Source organism: Ipomoea nil, unplaced genomic scaffold (genome assembly GCF_001879475.1).
Source record: "Ipomoea nil cultivar Tokyo-kokei standard unplaced genomic scaffold, Asagao_1.1 scaffold1250, whole genome shotgun sequence".
NCBI classification, from domain to species: domain Eukaryota; kingdom Viridiplantae; phylum Streptophyta; class Magnoliopsida; order Solanales; family Convolvulaceae; genus Ipomoea; species Ipomoea nil.
Window position 1 is genome coordinate 299,512 of NW_017617678.1, and position 17,408 is coordinate 316,919.

Genomic DNA, 17,408 nt, shown 5'->3' on the forward strand with positions numbered 1-17,408 from the left:
AATGTACATTTAATATATTAAAAATGTACATTTTATTATGGTTCACATAACATTGTGTGGACCATAATTTGCCAGTTAGTGGGTCAAGTGGCCGAGTTGGACCAAACATATTTAGTTTCAGGGTCAGTCCAAGCCCTATTGTAGTGGGCAGAGTTGGTTCAGCCTGACTCATTTGCCATTTCTATTTAATTTTAATCAGGCAAAAAATCAATCATAATATCATGAACCATGATTTAGCATGTGCATTGTGGATGTTTTTCAAATTATGTATTTAGAGTTAAAAATATTATATACCTCCAATTTATTTAGCTATAGTTCACATATTATGAACTTATAACAATGTTAAAACTAATACATAATATGTTAAATACATGTACATAATCTGGATTAGGATCCACAATGCAGTTTGTCGGATCTACACTTTTTTTTTTTCTTTTTAAAAAAAAGGATATAGTAAGCATCAATAATCAAATGTTGAATACATGAAGGATAAGTAGAAAACCAAATACGAGGACCAGATTGAAAAAACCACTGCTCTTGTCAAAGCATGAGCAAGCTTATTTGCTAATCTAGAAATAAAACAAGAGAAACTCGTAGTCAATATCCGAGGATGAAATCCACCTTGTGTCCTAACCAGTCAAAGAATTATAATGAGATAAACCAATTTAGGTTGTCCATAGCTAACATGCTAAAATAAAAAATGTCAATATGCCGCTCCCACTAAAAATCGAACTTAAAACTTTATACAGAGTAATTATCAAGCAAACAACTCGATGAACTTAATTGGTTGGGGTCCTAAGACCCTTGTTGACCTTTGGTATGACTGTGAGAAGTAATTGAAGGGAAAGAGTGAAAACATAAAGAAAATAAAAATTTATCATTTGGTATTACTATGAGAAAAGTGTTTCAAAATAGCCCTAATTATAGATAGTGTTTTTGAAGTTTATTATTTGTTTGACAAATTTAGCAATTGAGTTGAGAATTAAAGGCCAACAATGTAAAAAACAAAAGACTGGTCATAAATTGACTAATAGTCCATAATCGAGAAACTAAAAGTTAAATTTTCTTTTTAAAAATATTACATTTTTATGATAAATAAAATAGGTCATACTCAATAGTGGATATTGAATTTATCCTTCAAATGAGCCCTGAAAATTTTCAAAATAGTGAATTGAATTCTTTATTTTTTTAGTGTACCAAATTACTTTGAAGGCATATTTGATACTCATTTGCTTCATTTTTTATTTTCATTAGCAGCACATGTCTCTTCAGATGTGTGTAGTGGAATAAATTAATACTGATGTTGAAGATGAATTAGTGTAGAGATTTTATCCACTCCCCTGAGAAAAGAAAATTTTGGAAATGCTGCTTAATGAAAATCCTGTTACTAGTATTTAAGAACCCAACTTCAATTCTGAAATCATCATATGAACTAAAATCAATCTGCAAATAAGAGTATTGAGCTTCACATGGAATGAATGGAACCCTTAAACTAAAAAAGACAGCTTCTCAACATCACCATGCATGGAAGTCTCTCCTCCACAAAAATACATGAATTATACTACTACTACTACTACTTTTTTTTTTTTTTGGATGACAAGGGAAACCCAACAACCGTCAAGTGTGAGTAATCTCCGCCTTGTGACCCTAGCCGGCAAAGTACTACAAGGAAGTAAACCAGTCTAGCTAACCCATCCCGCTCAAATCAAGGGGACAAGGATATGAACTCGTGACCTTGTGGTTACAAGTGTGGATCTTTTGCCATCTTGGATGTAGTTATCCCTACAACCTTTTCGAGTGTGAGTAATCTCCGCCGACCTTGTGACCCTAGCCAGCAAAGGACTACAAGGAAGTAAATTAGTCTATGTTACCAATCAGGCTCAAACCAAGGGGACAAAGATCAGAACTCACCTTGTGGTTACAAGTGTGGATCTCTTGCCATCTTGGATGGGTTATCCCACTACTACAACTCTCAATTAATGAATAAGGGAGGCTGGTTAATTGGTTAAGGACACAACCTGTGCTCTGTGCAGACTAATCATGTACACTCATCACCCATCTCCTTTGGGTAGTTTTCTATATCTATACCACTAGTTATAAATAGCAAACCATGAACAAGTAAATTGTGGAAAATGCTTGGTTCTTTATGTCAGCTTAGCCTCTGCTTGTTTTTAGTCTTTTCTGGGCTTGGCCACACTCACCTTGGCTGGTGCTTGTAATGGAGTGTGGCATTGGTTGATTGCTTGTAGAAACATCATCACCCTGAGAGAATATAATCAAGCTTGAATGTAGAAATAATTACTGCAATAATTAAAATGTGTGGAATTTTATAGTCAGAGAACAGGATGGATACCTTGAGTGTGGATGCAGAAGAATTATTCAATCTGCCGTTTGATCTCTTCCCAAGATCAACGTGTACTGAGATGCTGGCTTGGGACAAATCTACTCCAGAATTCTCAAGTGCTTTGGTGAGAGTGTTTAACAACCTGAACAAAAGCCAATATATCTCTTAGTACCAATTACAAACTAGACATATAAAACAACCACATTTAATTCTATACTCAAATATACAATGTAAGGGTAACCCCAACCAAGATGGCAAGAGATACACACTTGTAACCACAAGGTCATGAGTAGAGCGAATCCAGAAATTTTTTCCAGTGAAGACGAAACATTAAAACAAATAAAACACATAATCGACCAACTTATCTAACTCAACTCTTATTTATATATGTTTTCTTATAGTTATACTCTAAAACATGTACTATATATATATATATATATAGCTAAGGACTATATAAGGGGTGGGGGTGGGGGTGGGGAAGGGGGGCAGTTACTCCCACTGTAGTTCCGTCCTTTGTCACGAGTTTGAATTTTTGATCCCTTGATTTGGGCCGGTCAGTAATGGGTAACCTAGGCTGGTTTACTTTCTTGTGGGCTAGGGTCACAAGGCGCCAAGATCAAATATTGAGAAAATGATTTCTTACCCTTGAGAATACATGCTTGAGATGCTGATCGTACCACTTTCTACAGTCAGGTCCTCATCTTTTGATTTATCACTTGCAACTGCTTGACTGGTTATGTGTGATCTGTCTGATGAACACTGAGACTGATGCCTTGATGTTGTTGATGCATCTCTACCAAGTGCCAGTTTAGGTGAATGCTGTGCCACTATGTTACTTGTGCCACAAAAGGGAAATGCATTTGGGAGCATTGGAAGAGAGACTGGTTTTTCATTATTTTCAATCTGATGATCATTTTCCTTTGGACAAGCTAGCTTCATGTTTGATTCTATATTCTGCTCACTGATGGGAATTGGCAGAGAGATCCAAGGTCTGGTCCCACCAAATTTTGCACCAAACATCAGTGCTGGACCTGATACATTATTTTTGCCTTGGGAATGATCAATATAACCTTGAGCATCACTATGGCATTTGCTCTGTTTAAATGAAAATCAAGACACCAATAAATGTGACATATGACACAGTTGTTGAGAATTCATAAAGTAGAGAAGATATGGAGAAAGACAAAATATGTGATTTCCCACCCATGGCAACTTTGAAGTTTCATTGTCCCTGCAGCCTTGATAGGATCCCTCATACTTGTGTACTTTCTCTTGTAGAAACTTAATATACTCAATCACCTGCATCAAGCTAAGACTTCCATTATTATTGTTTCATATTCAATGCATTTTCATTTGCATCATATATACATATATGCCAGGCATAACAATTCAATACACACAAACCTCTAACAAGAATGATGCTTTATCTCGCTTTTGATCACTATGAGGGATGATACCTCTCAACATCTGAAATCTGCATTATAAAGGCATACATGTAAATAATGAGAAATGTTGGACGGAGGCCCGTGAAGGGCCAAGTCAAGCAATTGGTGGCTAGGGGATTTTTGGGCAGAGGCCAGTAAATTAAAGGGTCAAGTCTAGCATCCAGCCTTTCAAAAATGTGGTGATATAAGAAAATAAAGTTGCGCTTTCGTTTGATCTAACTAGTATCAGAGCCAGGTTACATGTGTGCACTAAGATTGACAGGGGTTGAGAGGGGGAATTGTTAGCGGTAAGTGTTTGATCCTACCAACGAAGCAACGATATACCTAGCTAGCTTATTTTGAATAGAGACCTATTAAAATAACTAATATTCATATGCATTCTTTATTGTGTAGCTATGACAAAACTTGCCTGTCATTGATCTTGCTCCTCCTGCGCTGCTCTGTTGCTGAGTGCTTTGAGCGTGGAGTATTTGGCTTCTGATCACTGCTTTTTTCATCAACTTTAGCTGACAAATTACCTGTATAAAGAAACATTGTTTTTACTATAAAAGACAACAACTAGATGATAAAAGACTAAATAGTTACTCATACACAAGTGAAAAAGAACCTTTTGGGTGTAATGATTGTTCTTTCTTAATGACAAATTCTTCTTCTTCTTCTAAGTCGCCGTCATCTTCTCGCACACTTTTAGATGATGCGATCATGTCTAAGAAGCTCTGATTGTTTTGTTCTGAAAATTGCCTGCAAGAGAACCACAGGATTACAAATGAAATAAGAACATAACAGTACAGAAGGACAAAATGAATGGGGAAAATGGTAACTGACTGGGAGGCTAAGAAAGAACTGAATGTTGCAGTTTTATTCTTAAGATTTGAGGGTGTTTGTGATGGCTGTCCAAGCTGTGATCCTCCTCCTTTGTTCATACCTGTTTCTGCCATCCAAAGATCAAATTTCAGTGGGGAAAAAAAAATTAAAAATTTTCATTTACTGAACACTTCCATGATCAGTTTTAAGATGGACAACTCATCTGGTAACCCCAACCAAGTTGGTTAATGATACAAACTTATAACCACAAGGTCACAAGTTCGAATTCCAGCCTTCTTTCATTGATCTCAGCGCTCTGCACTATGCTTACCACAGAATTAGTAGACAAGTGAACATTAACCATTTAACCCCTTTGTGGTCTCGAATTGAGTAGGGGTTGTATACTCCGCCGACCAAATTAAGGGATATGGACAACCTAAGCTGGTTTACACCATCGGGTAGTGGCTGCTGATTTCTTTCGTCAACAAAATAATGAGTTATTTCTTCTTCTCTCGAAAGGTTGAATCCCTACACCCCGGCCAGACAAAACATTTGGGATGATGTAAATTAGGGTGACTCAATGACTCACTTCTTCCCCCCGAAAGGTTGAATCCCCACCTCCTAAAGCCCCCACACTCCGGCCAGACAAAACATTTGGAATGATGTAAATCAGGGTGACTCAACGGCTCATTAAATAGGACCAAATGCCAATGGCTCATTAAATAAGACCAAATGCCGGTGCCGGCTCATTAAATAGGACCAAATGCCAATGGCTCATTAAATAACACCAAATGTCGGTGCGCACAAGGAATCTATCCACATCATAATGAACTATTTCTTGTAGTGAGACTAAACTCTTAAAACATGCAAATAGAGAGAATATATTATAACTTTATCAGCTATCACACTTGAGGAAAATAGAAATGGGAAGCCGCAAAATGAAGTGAATGTTCATCATCACCTCTTAGAACAGCTCTGAAATCTCCAGCAAAATTATCCTTCTTTGCCATTCCCTTCTTCAAAGTGGATTCATTCCTTGTGCAAGAACTGTAGTCTGAGTTTTCATCATTTGGCTTTGGAGACCTTTGGTGCAGGTAAGAAATGCTATAGGTCCCAATGCCACCAGGAAGAACATGCTCCACTGCAGGATGAGCTGGTGGAAGAGGCTTCTCCACATCTCTCATTTCAACCTCATCATCAATTTCTTCCTTGCCCACACTCTTCCCTGCTCCTTCTAGTGGTTGCAAGAAGTCATGAGTTCTAAGGAAGCCACCTGTTATCGCATGTACAGTGGCTCAGTAGCTAATGAGAAATGGAACATTTTTATAAAGAGTTAATATCCAAAATCGTCCTCGACTATGGTGGTTTTTCTCAATTTCGTCCTAAACGACTTTGGTGACCTAATATCGTCCTAGACTTTTGTGTTTCGCTCAATTTCGTCCTCCATTTGTTATTCCGTCAAATTGGTGTTAAATAAAGGGACAATTCAGTAATGTCAATATTGATCTCTCTTTACTTTCAACTTGTGAAGTGCGGAATTTCTCTTTCTTGTACGAATTACACCCAGAATTACTCCCGGACCTGCAAATCAAATTTTATATTCGCAGTTTTAGGAGTAATTATGGGAGTAATTCGTAAAAAAAAAAAAGGATTTCGCAGTTCACATGTCTATGAGTAAAGAGATGCCAATATTAAAATTACTTAATTGTCTATTTATTTAACACCAAATGGACAGAATAACAAATGATGGACTAAATTGAGCAAAAGCACAAAAGTCTGGGACTAAATTGCGCGAAACACAAAAATCTGGGACGATATTAGGTCACCAAAGTCGTTTAGGACGAAATTGAGAAAAACTACTATAGTCAAGGACCATTTTTGGTATTAACTCTTTTTATAAATCATTTTCCTACTTTTTCTTTAAAACATAGCAAGTTTCTCGGATTCAAAAACTTTTTTTCATTGAAGATACTTTCCACTTCCAAGTTTTAACATGTCCGGAATAAGATGTTTGGTTAAATGCAATGGAGCAGAAAAGGAACAAATTGGCAGTTAGAATGAAATCAGTATTCAGTACATCTTCCTCTGAGATTCAGATTCACAAACTCTTCAAGGAGATTGTTTGAACTTATCATTTGATAATGAGTTCTATTATATCTACTCCCAAATTCTACTCTCTCACTTGTACTTCATGACATGACAAACAAAGATTGGTTATTTTCATCATGTGGGTCCCAGAAAATATGTCTACATCAAGAATTTGTTAGAGGGAGTAAGAAATGAGAGTATATGTAGTATTTTCCTTTGATAATAGCTAGCATGATGCAAGTGACAATAAGAAAGATATTTAACATAACATCGTTTTCATAAAAGAAAATGCTTCTTACCCCTCCTAATTTTTCCCTTTATAAATTCTCAATATGACACTGAAAATTTTATAAATATGATTATTTTTTAATATTTGCATATTTGAATATATTTTGATTAACAGTCAAACACCTTGGGCTCAGATGACACTTTTGTGGCTCCCCTTGAGGGTACATCCTGGAAAGCTTTCAAGTTTATTGAGCTCACAATATGATCTTAATGCATTTTGATCCATCCAAACTTCCATTCAAGATCAAGCCATTTGAGTCTAGAAACCTTTCAATTGAGTATTCAACACACCCAAGTGAAAAATTAGAGGACCATTTAGAGATCTTGTAATTAAAATTTTAAATATATACATATTGTGTGTCACGAATTGGTTGACTCCACCAACTTTTAATGAAAAAGTAAATTAGCCAATCAAACAGTGTCATGTTAAGAGGAAAATTATGAGGGATAATATTTTAGGGGTGAATAGAATTCATTTTGTGTTATAGTATTAAAGAGTAAATTATGTTATACTTTAATAAGAGTTCTAACCTAATAACTCTAGTTAGTCATGTTGCTCATGAAATTTTTATCTATTATGGGATGTTTGGTAGAGAAGAATTGTAATTTTTTCCACTTAATTTCAAGAAATGAACAATTTTAAAGTTTGGCTATGAGTAATTGCAATTCTATGAAAGTATAATTCTTCAAATTTGAGAAATTGTAAGTTTCACCTCCCCTAAGAATTGCAATTCCATATAATTCACGGGAAAACAATTTGGAATGTGAGGACCAAATTGCTCTCCCTAATAATCTATCTTTTCATATGAATTGCAATTATACCGACATTTTGGCCTTTATATGACTTATTATTCCCTTTCAATTTTCATATATACCAAACACTATAATTGAAATTATCCAAAATTATATTTTTACTTATCAAACAATGAAATTTGAATTCCTATTTTATTGAATTACAAATCTTTTCCCCCTAATTCCTTCCTTGCAACCAACAACATGTTATTAGTCAAGTCAAGAATCAAATTGTCCACAAGATTAATGCTCCAATGATCTATTTTCCTGATCTATGAAACTATGAAAGGATTGGAAAATCCTATTATCTTCTTTATTTTCTTCTCACCCATCCATTTTTTCTTCTAAGTAATTTGGGCATCCATAATGTATTAAAATAGTGTGGAGTCCACTTGTGACATATAATCACTTAATATATATATATATATATATATATATATATATATATATATATATATATATATATATATATATATATATATATAGAATTAGGTTCTGGTGCGGTTGTGCGGTTTAATCTAGGCCATTCATCTTGCTTAAATCAACGTCCAGGATTACCAAAATTAAAAAAAAAAAAAGCGGTGGCAATTTTGTAATTTTTGTATTTAGGTCAACATTAATGTGAGCGGATTTGTGATTAATGTGTGTGAGTTTTGTATATAAGATGCGTGAGGTTTGTGCGTAAGGTGCGTGAGTTTTGTGCTTAATGTGCGTGGGGTTGTGCTTAATGTGAGTAGTTAGTAAAACTTAAAGTGTGGGCTTTTGTGTTTAAGGTGCGTGAGATTTGTTCTTAATGTGAGTGGAGTTTGTGCTTAATTTGCGTAGGGTTTGTGCTTAATGTGCATGAGGGTAGTGATTAATATCAGTAATTGTAATTGTTGAAACTTAAAGTCTGTGAGTTAATACTTAAAGTGCATGGATTTTGTGCTTAATGTGTGTGAGATTGTGCTTAATGTGTGTTGGATGAAGAAGCATGAGCACGTCTAAATGACCAAAAGCGTCTACCAAAACCAAAAGTGTCTACCAAAAGCGTCTACCAAAACCAAAAGCGTCATCTACCAAAACCAAAGGCGTCTACCAAAAGCGCGTCTTCTTGTCCAACAATGTGCGTGAATTTTGTACTTAATGTGCGTGAATTTGTACTTAAGATCTAACACTTAACGTGCGTGGCTTTCTTCCAAACACGCGTTTTTTTTTTTTTTTTTTAATTTTCATTAATTTGAGCCGTTGATTTAGATTTGATCAACGGCTCAGATCTAACCGCACAGGAAGCTATATCCGCACATGAACCCTTCCCTATATATATATATATATATATATATATATATATATATATATATATACAAATACATCCTCTTCTCATCATTAGTATCCTTCACCCAAATATTTACAAATCCTATATCATTTAACCATAATAATTTAAATTATATATTATATAAATATAAAGAAATAAAAACAAACAAAAGAAAAGAAAGAGCAAATTGGTTTGCCACTATCAAGTTCCTAGCCAATCAGGAGCAGGACCACTCTTTTTTTTTTTTTTTTTTTTTTTTTTTTTTTTCTCTCTCTCTCACCAAATATTTAGATGCAAGTCAAAAATAAATATCCACCATCTATACTGTGTAGTTCAAGAATATTAGCTTATATACGAAAATCCCAATATTCCACATCCGGGTTTTCTTAGTATAACTACTAGCCTATGTATGCTTATATGCCTAGTGCACCTTGGTGTATACCAGTGCAGGAACTTCCTAATACCACTAACCAAATATATGTATGAATTTAATGACTGTGGAAACTCTGAGTACATTCAAAAAATATATATATGTATGAATTTGGAGAAAATCAAGTGCATGTGACATGGCATGCACACATATTCTCCCAATCAATGATATCAAATGGTGCTTTCAAATGGGCCTACCAAGATTACCCAGGCCGTAACACACGTGCCCAATTCCCAAGTACTCTCTCTGAATGGCATCAAGTCCAGTCCAGTTTCAGCCCCCATCCTTTTCTTGATTCAGCGGTGTCAGCCTCTCAAGGCAAGTGGCCCACCCAAAGCACATGGCCCTGACCCATCAACAATTTCAGCAATACAGGCTGGGGTCACACTATATTCCATCCTTATTTCATGGACAAGGTAAGCGCTCATGCATGTGTATATATTTTATGTTGTGAGTTTTTGTATCTTGTATTATAAAATTTTTGTATTTTAATAATATGAATTATGTACTCAAAATAAATTAGTAGTTGTGTCTTATGTTATGAATTTCTGTATCTTGTGTTGTGAAATTCTATGCCTATAAACACAAATTTTGTACCTAAATCATATTTGAAAAATAAGTAAATATATAACATGTGTATGTATCTTGTGTTTTAATTTTGTGTATTTTATGTTATGAAATTATGTACCTTACGAGTATGAATTCTGTACCTCATCGTTTTGCTCCAAGGTTCACAGTGCTATGTGGACCCTAGTCTATGATATAAATTGCCCACTACATTAAGGCAAATTTTTCTGTAGACCATTGCTCACACAGCTGTGTGAATCATGAATACAATATAAATTTTTAATATACTAAAAGTATATTATTTGCATACTGAATGTACATTATTTGACAGTATTCAAAATAATATAGTTTCAATGAATACAAGGTATGTTTTTAATATACTAAAAGTACTTATTTGTGTATACATTATTTAATAGTAAAAATAATATATTTTCAGTATTTAAATAATGTATTTTATATACACAAATAATGTATTTATTTTTGTGATTCACACAGCTATGTAGACCATAATCTTTAAAAAAATGGTCCCTACATTATATACACCGCTCGTGCCCGAGTAACCGGTGGTCTGGACAGTTCCATTTTCCATCAAAATTTGCATATCACAATTAAAAAATTTGCACTTAAATTTAAAAAAAAAAAAAATTGAAACCTTCGTCAATCAAAGTCTAAAAGTTTAGAAAAGAAAAGTATCAAAATTGAAAATTAAAAATATGTACACATACACTTATATGAGGTTGCTGTCAAGAATTTATATCAGCTTGGTTTCAACAAAAAAAAAATAATAATAAAATAAAATTATATCGGCTTTATATGATTCTACATGAGCCATGACTTTGCACTTATGGGGGAACACCCCCACCTCAAAATCAATTAAAAAAAAAAAAAAAAAAAAGTGACAAAAGAGAGGAGGACAAAAGGTGATGATCCCAAAATGACTAAAGCCCAAAATATTAAAGAAAAAGAAGAAAATGCTTTTACTTTTTATTTCTTTTATGTATTGAGGGATAATGTTAAAGAGAAAATTGCATATATTAATTTTACTTTCGTCAAGATTATACTAATGCTGGAATTTACTGCATTAATAGGACAACCTTTACCACTAGATTACAAATAAATAATCATTAATAGTATTAAAAAAAATCATTAATAAGTTAGGATGAACTTTAAAAAAATATCAAATTGGATAAACTTAATTACCATATCAAATCAAATGCTATTATAAAAATATACAAATGACTGAATTCAAAATTTCCCCATTAAAAAGAAAAAAAAAATAAAAGAAAAGAAACTTGACACAATTAAAGGAAAATAATATTTTGTATATATAAATTCAGAAAAGAATTTTAAATTTTTGAAAAAGTAAAAGCTAAACCTTTCTGCATGGACTAAAATTTTACCTTGGGGAGGTCTGGAATCTTGCTCGAGGGATGAATACAGTGAAAGAAAGTCATGTGTTGTCTTTCCGCCTGTGATAAAATCACAAATTTCAAATCAAATTCAAACTCGCTGTAATTCACTACTTTCCCTTCTTCTTCTTCATCATCATATAATTCAAGTTTTCAAAAAAAAAAAAAATCATATAATTCAAAAAGTTTACCTTCAGTTCCAAAAGCTCTAGGTTGAGGCAGCTCCATCTACAAATTGTTCTACAGGTTGCGATTTCTTAAAAAACAGTAGTGTATTATAATACAGCAAAATTCAACTGAATTCACGATCATATATCCACGTGAAATCTCAGAATTTCGAAATTCAATTTCTATAACCGTCGCTCAGATCCGCTGCGGAATCAGTTGGAGTCGCATTCAAATTCCAGACAGATTCACATCCTTCAATCCAATTACGCAGAATTCAACTCGAAATGCAACTGAAGAAGAAAGCAGAGGAAATGAGAAGGAGGAAGATCCAGAACATACAACATCAAGAGAATTGAAGTAACAATTTACTGAAATCAAAACCTACCAAACCGATCGAGCTCTCAGAATTCCACGTGCGTAACAAGGAAGTGATTTCAATCGTTGAAATTTCAGGATTTTTTCATTTGCTTTTTAGGCCTCGCTAATATATATACCTATCGGATTAAATTAAGCTTTCTTTTCCCAACCAAAGATATGTTTGCTCGACTTTGATTTCTGTATTTCTCTCTCTATATTCTCTCTCTCTATATATATTGTCTCTCTTTCTCTCTCTCTCTCTCTCTGATACTCTCGTTTCTTTCGGCTATGGTGAAAGAGATGTTTTTAAAGGCATGCGTTGTGTTGCGTTCTTTTCTCTGAATGCTGGAACCAACGCTTACTCCGTTTCGTGAAGGAAGTGAAAACGCCGTTTGAACGATGACGGCGAGTAGGGATTAACGGCGTTTGGGAATTCTGTTGACGGTGTTTATCGGGGAACGCCGTTTCGTTGACGTGTACGGAAATACAGATTATTCTTTCCTGTTTAGGCAATCCCTCTAAATCTATAGGTCCGTACCTGTTTCTTTGTAAATAGATTTGTTTTTAAAGAAATAGATTTAAAAAAAATATATATTTCTGTGGTTCTTTCCAAAAATAAAAAGATTGAATATTTTAGTCATATTGTGATTAAGAAAAGAAGTGGTATATGACAAAAAAGTATTTTTTTAGAAGTAATTATTCAATTAATTTCAAATCAAATTTTCATTTAACCAAAACTTGATTATATGATATATTTATTTATTATTAATTTGATTAATTTAGTAAATTTTAAAATTAGTTCATTTTAACGCTAAATATTCCTTTTAATTAATTAATTAACTTTTTTGGCATTGTGACCAAGGTTGCAAAAAACGTTAGGCGCCGGGGGCGCCTAGTGCATATTTTATTATTATTTTTTAAATTTTTTTAAAATTTTAAATTTTTTATTTTTTAAAAAATTTAAATTAAAAATTGTGAAATTCACTAATAAAACATAAGGTTCCTCTAGTTTTTTCTTACAAATTATTTACATAAGTGATTGTAAAATCGTTTTGAATATTGTTGAAAGCATCTAAATACATAAAAAATTAAAATTAATAGCAAAGGAAGCATGTTTTGGAGAAATTAGACGGCCAAATTGCCTTCGGCTGTTTGCCGTGGATAGATCTCGAAAAAATACGTGATTTGAAAAAAAAATTTGTCCAAAACAGACAACCGAGTCAAAAGTTATGCCTTCCCGAACTTTTAACACTTTACAACGCAAAAAAAAAAAAAATTAATTAAATCGCCGAACCGACCGGCTAGGCAGTCTAGGCGTCTGCCTAGACCGCATAGCTGGCCGCGGAGGAGGCCGATTCTGGCTTTCCTCGCGGTGGCCGCCTAGCGCCTAGATCGGCGCCTATGCGCGATTTTTGCAACCATGATTGTGACACAAAAGTCTTTCCATTAAAGAAATGGTGTATTTTTCTATTTTTATTAAAATTACTTTTTTAATATTCATTTTAGGAAAATTTTACAATAACTCTTTACAAATAAGAGGAAAGTTTCCCAAAAGAAGTCTTTAAATCAGTGGAGTATGATTTCCATATATAAAAGTCACGAGTTAGATTCTTGTCAACACTCTCTTGGTTGAGCATGTCGTATGAGATTTTTCTAGTGCAATTTACCTCTCATGTATAATTTGCAGACTATTACAAAGGTGTGAGAGGTTTACCCGGTATACACCATCGATTAGTGGTTGTGGGTTTCTTTCATCATAAATAATAATAATAATAATAATAATAATAATAATAATAATAATAATAATAATAATAATAATACCCTTCAATAATAATAATAATAATAATAATAATAATAGGAAAGTGAATGTATAAATTTAAACAAATTAAAATAATTAAATATATTAAACATTTTAAGTATAATAAAATGTAAATAAGTTATTATTTGTTATATAAGAGATGAAACTTTATTTTTGAACTTTTCATATAGAAATTTTTGCATTTATGCCAATAAATTTTACTATTCTTGATTTAGAATATTTGACAAAACAACAGAATCTCAGGAGTAAAACATTTTTCACAACACATACTTTTGTATTGCCCACTATGCATAAATGTGCCCCCATAAATCAATATCATGATTTGATTCCACGAATCTAATTTTTTGAACTTTCTTTTTTTCTTGGGAAATTCTTAGATGTCATTATCATGGACCATGTCAAACCAATAAGTAATAATATGGATTTGTATGACTCACATTTTAAAACTAATTTTTTTAAAATGTTTTTTTAGTAGTATTGACTAAGGTAGCATTTGTTTTATATTTCCTCTATCTGTTGTGGTCCAAAGAGTAATACCTTACCATCGAGGTTCGATTATGTGAAGTCCCCTCAAGGAGAGCCCCATAATGTTTTTTGAAATGTTTTTTTTTTCTTTGAAATGTTATATATCTTTTTTTTTTCTTTTACAAAATTGAGAGAAAATGACAATTTTTTCTCAATCATATATGAGGATATAGTGGCTTAATCCTTTTATTCTTAGCATCTCCATTTATAGTCCCTAGGGTGATATTGAGGTGGTAGTTTTAGCCTCCAAAATCCAAATGAGTAATTTGTAGCAAAATAAAAGTTTTTTAAAAATGTAACTCGCAAAAGAGTGATTGAATTCAAGAAGATTCCAAATTGTAGGTTCTTTTCAATATATTTCATATATCGATACTTAGGTAAACCACCAACCATTAAAAGGTGCAATATAGGTAAGAACCACATATGACACTAGTCCGTAAATGATTGAAAGAAGGTAAATCAACTTAGATTGTCCATAGTTGATCGACTCAAATCAAGAAGATCATCCTAGCGAAATTGCGTTATGATCCTAATCGGTAAAAGAGCACAATAAGCTAGGTAAACCAACTTAAATTACCCATAGTTGATCGGCTCAAATTAAGAAGATCAATAGACAATCCTCACACTTGAAACCTTGTGTTTACCAAGCAACTGTCGATCAATTTGTTAAAGTATAATTTAACGTGTTGACTAATTTTTTTAAAAAAAATTATACACTCCAGGTAGAACTAAAAAAAAATTATACACTCCAGGTAGAATTATCAGAATTAGGTGTAAATATGCAATCATATTTTAATGATGTGCTTATGGGTATCCCCTCTCCTTGACCCAACAACGATGTAACACAGGAAAGATGAATTCATTCATCAAAACCTTTGATGGAAAGAAAAAACAACACGTAATTAGCAAAATGATTTTCACGTGGTTGTTGACAATTTTAGCTACTTTCATCTTCAAAGTTCAACCCCATTATTTATAAAGGTTGCTTTTGGAATCCAAATTATTTGATGCTAAGAAACCATTGACCCTTCGATATAATATATAAGAAAAACAATAAAAATATCAATTATATACATATAGTCAACTACCATGTAGTGTGATGACATCCTGGTTAGGTTCAAACCTCGGTGATGGGGGCTTAGATTTGTTGGGCTGAAAATATGAAAGTATAGAACAGATATTACCTTGTAAAGAATTATAAGTATTTCAAAAACAATATATATATATATATATATATATATATATATATATATATATATATATATATATATATATATACACATATTAAGACTTTGTGAGCCAATGATATTAAGGTTGGACTTTCATATGGGAGGTCATTGGTTCAAGTCTCATTGGAAACCCAATTATTAGTTCTCCTTTTTACTTTGTTTTTTGGTTGTATGTGATTATGGCTATGAACAATCTTACAACAAATATGACTAGTGTGTTGCAAAAATTGCGCCTAGGCGAGCCCCGGCCGCCGCGAGGAAGGCTGGAATCGGCCAGTCGGTTTGCCCGATTATTTTATTTTATTTTATTTTTTAGGTTTAGGGTTTAAAACTTTGTCGAGACATAATTTTTGACTCGATTGTCCGTTTTGGACAATTATTTTTTTCAACTCGCGTATTTTTTCGAGATCTATACACCGCAAACAACCAAAAGGCAGTTTGGCCCTCTAATTTTTTTAAAAAATGCTTCTTTAACTCTTAATTTTTGTTTTTTTTTTTTATGTATTTAGACGGTTTAAACAATCTTTTGAACAATTTTACAACCACTTACGTAAATAGTTTGTAAGAAATAACTATGGGAACCTTATGTTTTATAAGTGAATTTTGATAATTTTTAATTTTTAAATTTTTTTATTAAAAAAAAAAAAAAAAAAAAAAATCGGCGCCTAGGCGCCCCCCTTGGAGCCTAATGTGTTTTGCAACATTGAATATGACTTTATATGCAGAATATTGTTTTTTTAAGAGTTTAATTTAAAATTTTTAGTTGTATAAAATAGAAATTTTTTTAATTTGATTTTTTAAATAATTTGTGTTCTAACTCAACAAATTTTGGTTATATTGGATTTTCTTAATTTGAATATGATAATTAGATATAGTTTTCACAAAATACAAATATTTAGTATTAAAATTTTAATATAATTATAACAATACATAAAATTTTAGAATTTAAAATTTTAATATAATGTAATTATTATAAGACAGAAAGGTCTAAGGGGGCGTTTGGTTCACGGAATCTTGGATTACCCCAGGTAATAGGATTACCTCCTGGAAGGTAATGTGAGATTTTGGAAATGTAAGATTACCTTGTGTGTTTGGTATGGATGGTGTAATATAATATTACCTTGTTTGGTTCAGGGTTATATTTTAAGTTATATGAATCAATTTACAATAATGCCCTCAATAATATATATATATATATATATATATATATATATATATATATATATATATATATATATATATATATATATATTATGTGTGTGTATTTATTTATTTATATGTATGAATGTATATCAAAATTTAAATATTAAAAAAAAACTAAATATATAAATATACACATATGTATATTTGATTATATAAACATATATTAATTTCATTATTATTATTATTATTATTATTATTATTATTATTATTATTATTAGTTAACAAGGGCAAAGTTGGAATGATTCAAGGTAATCTAAGATTACCTAAAAAAATGGGGGTAATCACATTACCTTGAAACATTACCGCCACATCAGCTTTCAGGTAATATAACATTACCTGGTAATCTCATAACTTGAACCAAACAAGGTAATATAACATTACCAGACTCAGATGACCTAGGTAATCCAAGATTCCGTGAACCAAACGCCCCCTAAAAGTTTTTAATTTTTACCAACAAGTCAAAGTAGGATTCTATTTCATTTATAATATATAATAATAATTAAAATTCTTACCACATGTAGAATTGTAAAAATAAAAGGAAAATTGAACTCCTTAAAAGGGATACTCGAATGAGTAAATAATGATTCTCGTACTTCGATCAAATTTATTATTTTATGATCTTTTACGATCAAATAATATATGTAAA

General features: G+C 32.4%; 1 protein-coding gene across 6 annotated transcripts; it reads right to left on the bottom strand.

Moving 5' to 3' along the window:
* Nucleotides 1-1,407: 1,407 nt before the first annotated feature.
* Nucleotides 1,408-12,315, bottom strand: LOC109184170 (transcription factor BIM1-like). 6 transcript variants are annotated; one of them, XR_002054723.1, is made up of 13 exons: nt 12,015-12,315; nt 11,653-11,919; nt 11,453-11,521; nt 5,555-5,866; nt 4,615-4,720; nt 4,397-4,530; nt 4,199-4,307; nt 3,749-3,818; nt 3,548-3,643; nt 2,988-3,439; nt 2,354-2,486; nt 1,912-2,262; nt 1,408-1,842 (listed from the first exon to the last, which is right to left on the bottom strand). XR_002054723.1 is itself a non-coding variant. In XM_019334214.1 (13 exons), exons 2-13 carry the CDS (start codon nt 11,687-11,689, stop codon nt 2,155-2,157), a joined length of 1,446 nt encoding a protein of 481 aa, XP_019189759.1. In that variant the 5' UTR covers nt 11,690-11,919; nt 12,015-12,315; the 3' UTR covers nt 1,408-2,154. The 6 variants fall into 6 exon arrangements, 5 of the variants coding, with proteins under 5 accessions (XP_019189759.1, XP_019189758.1, XP_019189757.1 ...); XM_019334214.1 differs by having other exon boundaries at nt 1,408-2,262; nt 2,988-3,250; nt 3,431-3,439; XM_019334213.1 differs by having other exon boundaries at nt 1,408-2,262; nt 2,988-3,058; nt 3,095-3,439.
* Nucleotides 12,316-17,408: the final 5,093 nt, after the last annotated feature.

What these genes read in the sequence shown, in the direction of transcription:
- LOC109184170 (XM_019334212.1), bottom strand. Translation starts at nt 11,689, where the DNA reads ATGGAGCTGCCTCAACCTAGAGCTTTTGGAACTGAAG. An exon ending in AGTTCTTTCTTAGCCTCCCA is followed by an intron (nt 4,531 to 4,614) that starts GTCAGTTACCAT and finishes GTTCTCTTGCAG; the next exon opens with GCAATTTTCAGAACAAAACA. An exon ending in AAACTTCAAAGTTGCCATGG is followed by an intron (nt 3,440 to 3,547) that starts GTGGGAAATCAC and finishes TCATTTAAACAG; the next exon opens with AGCAAATGCCATAGTGATGC.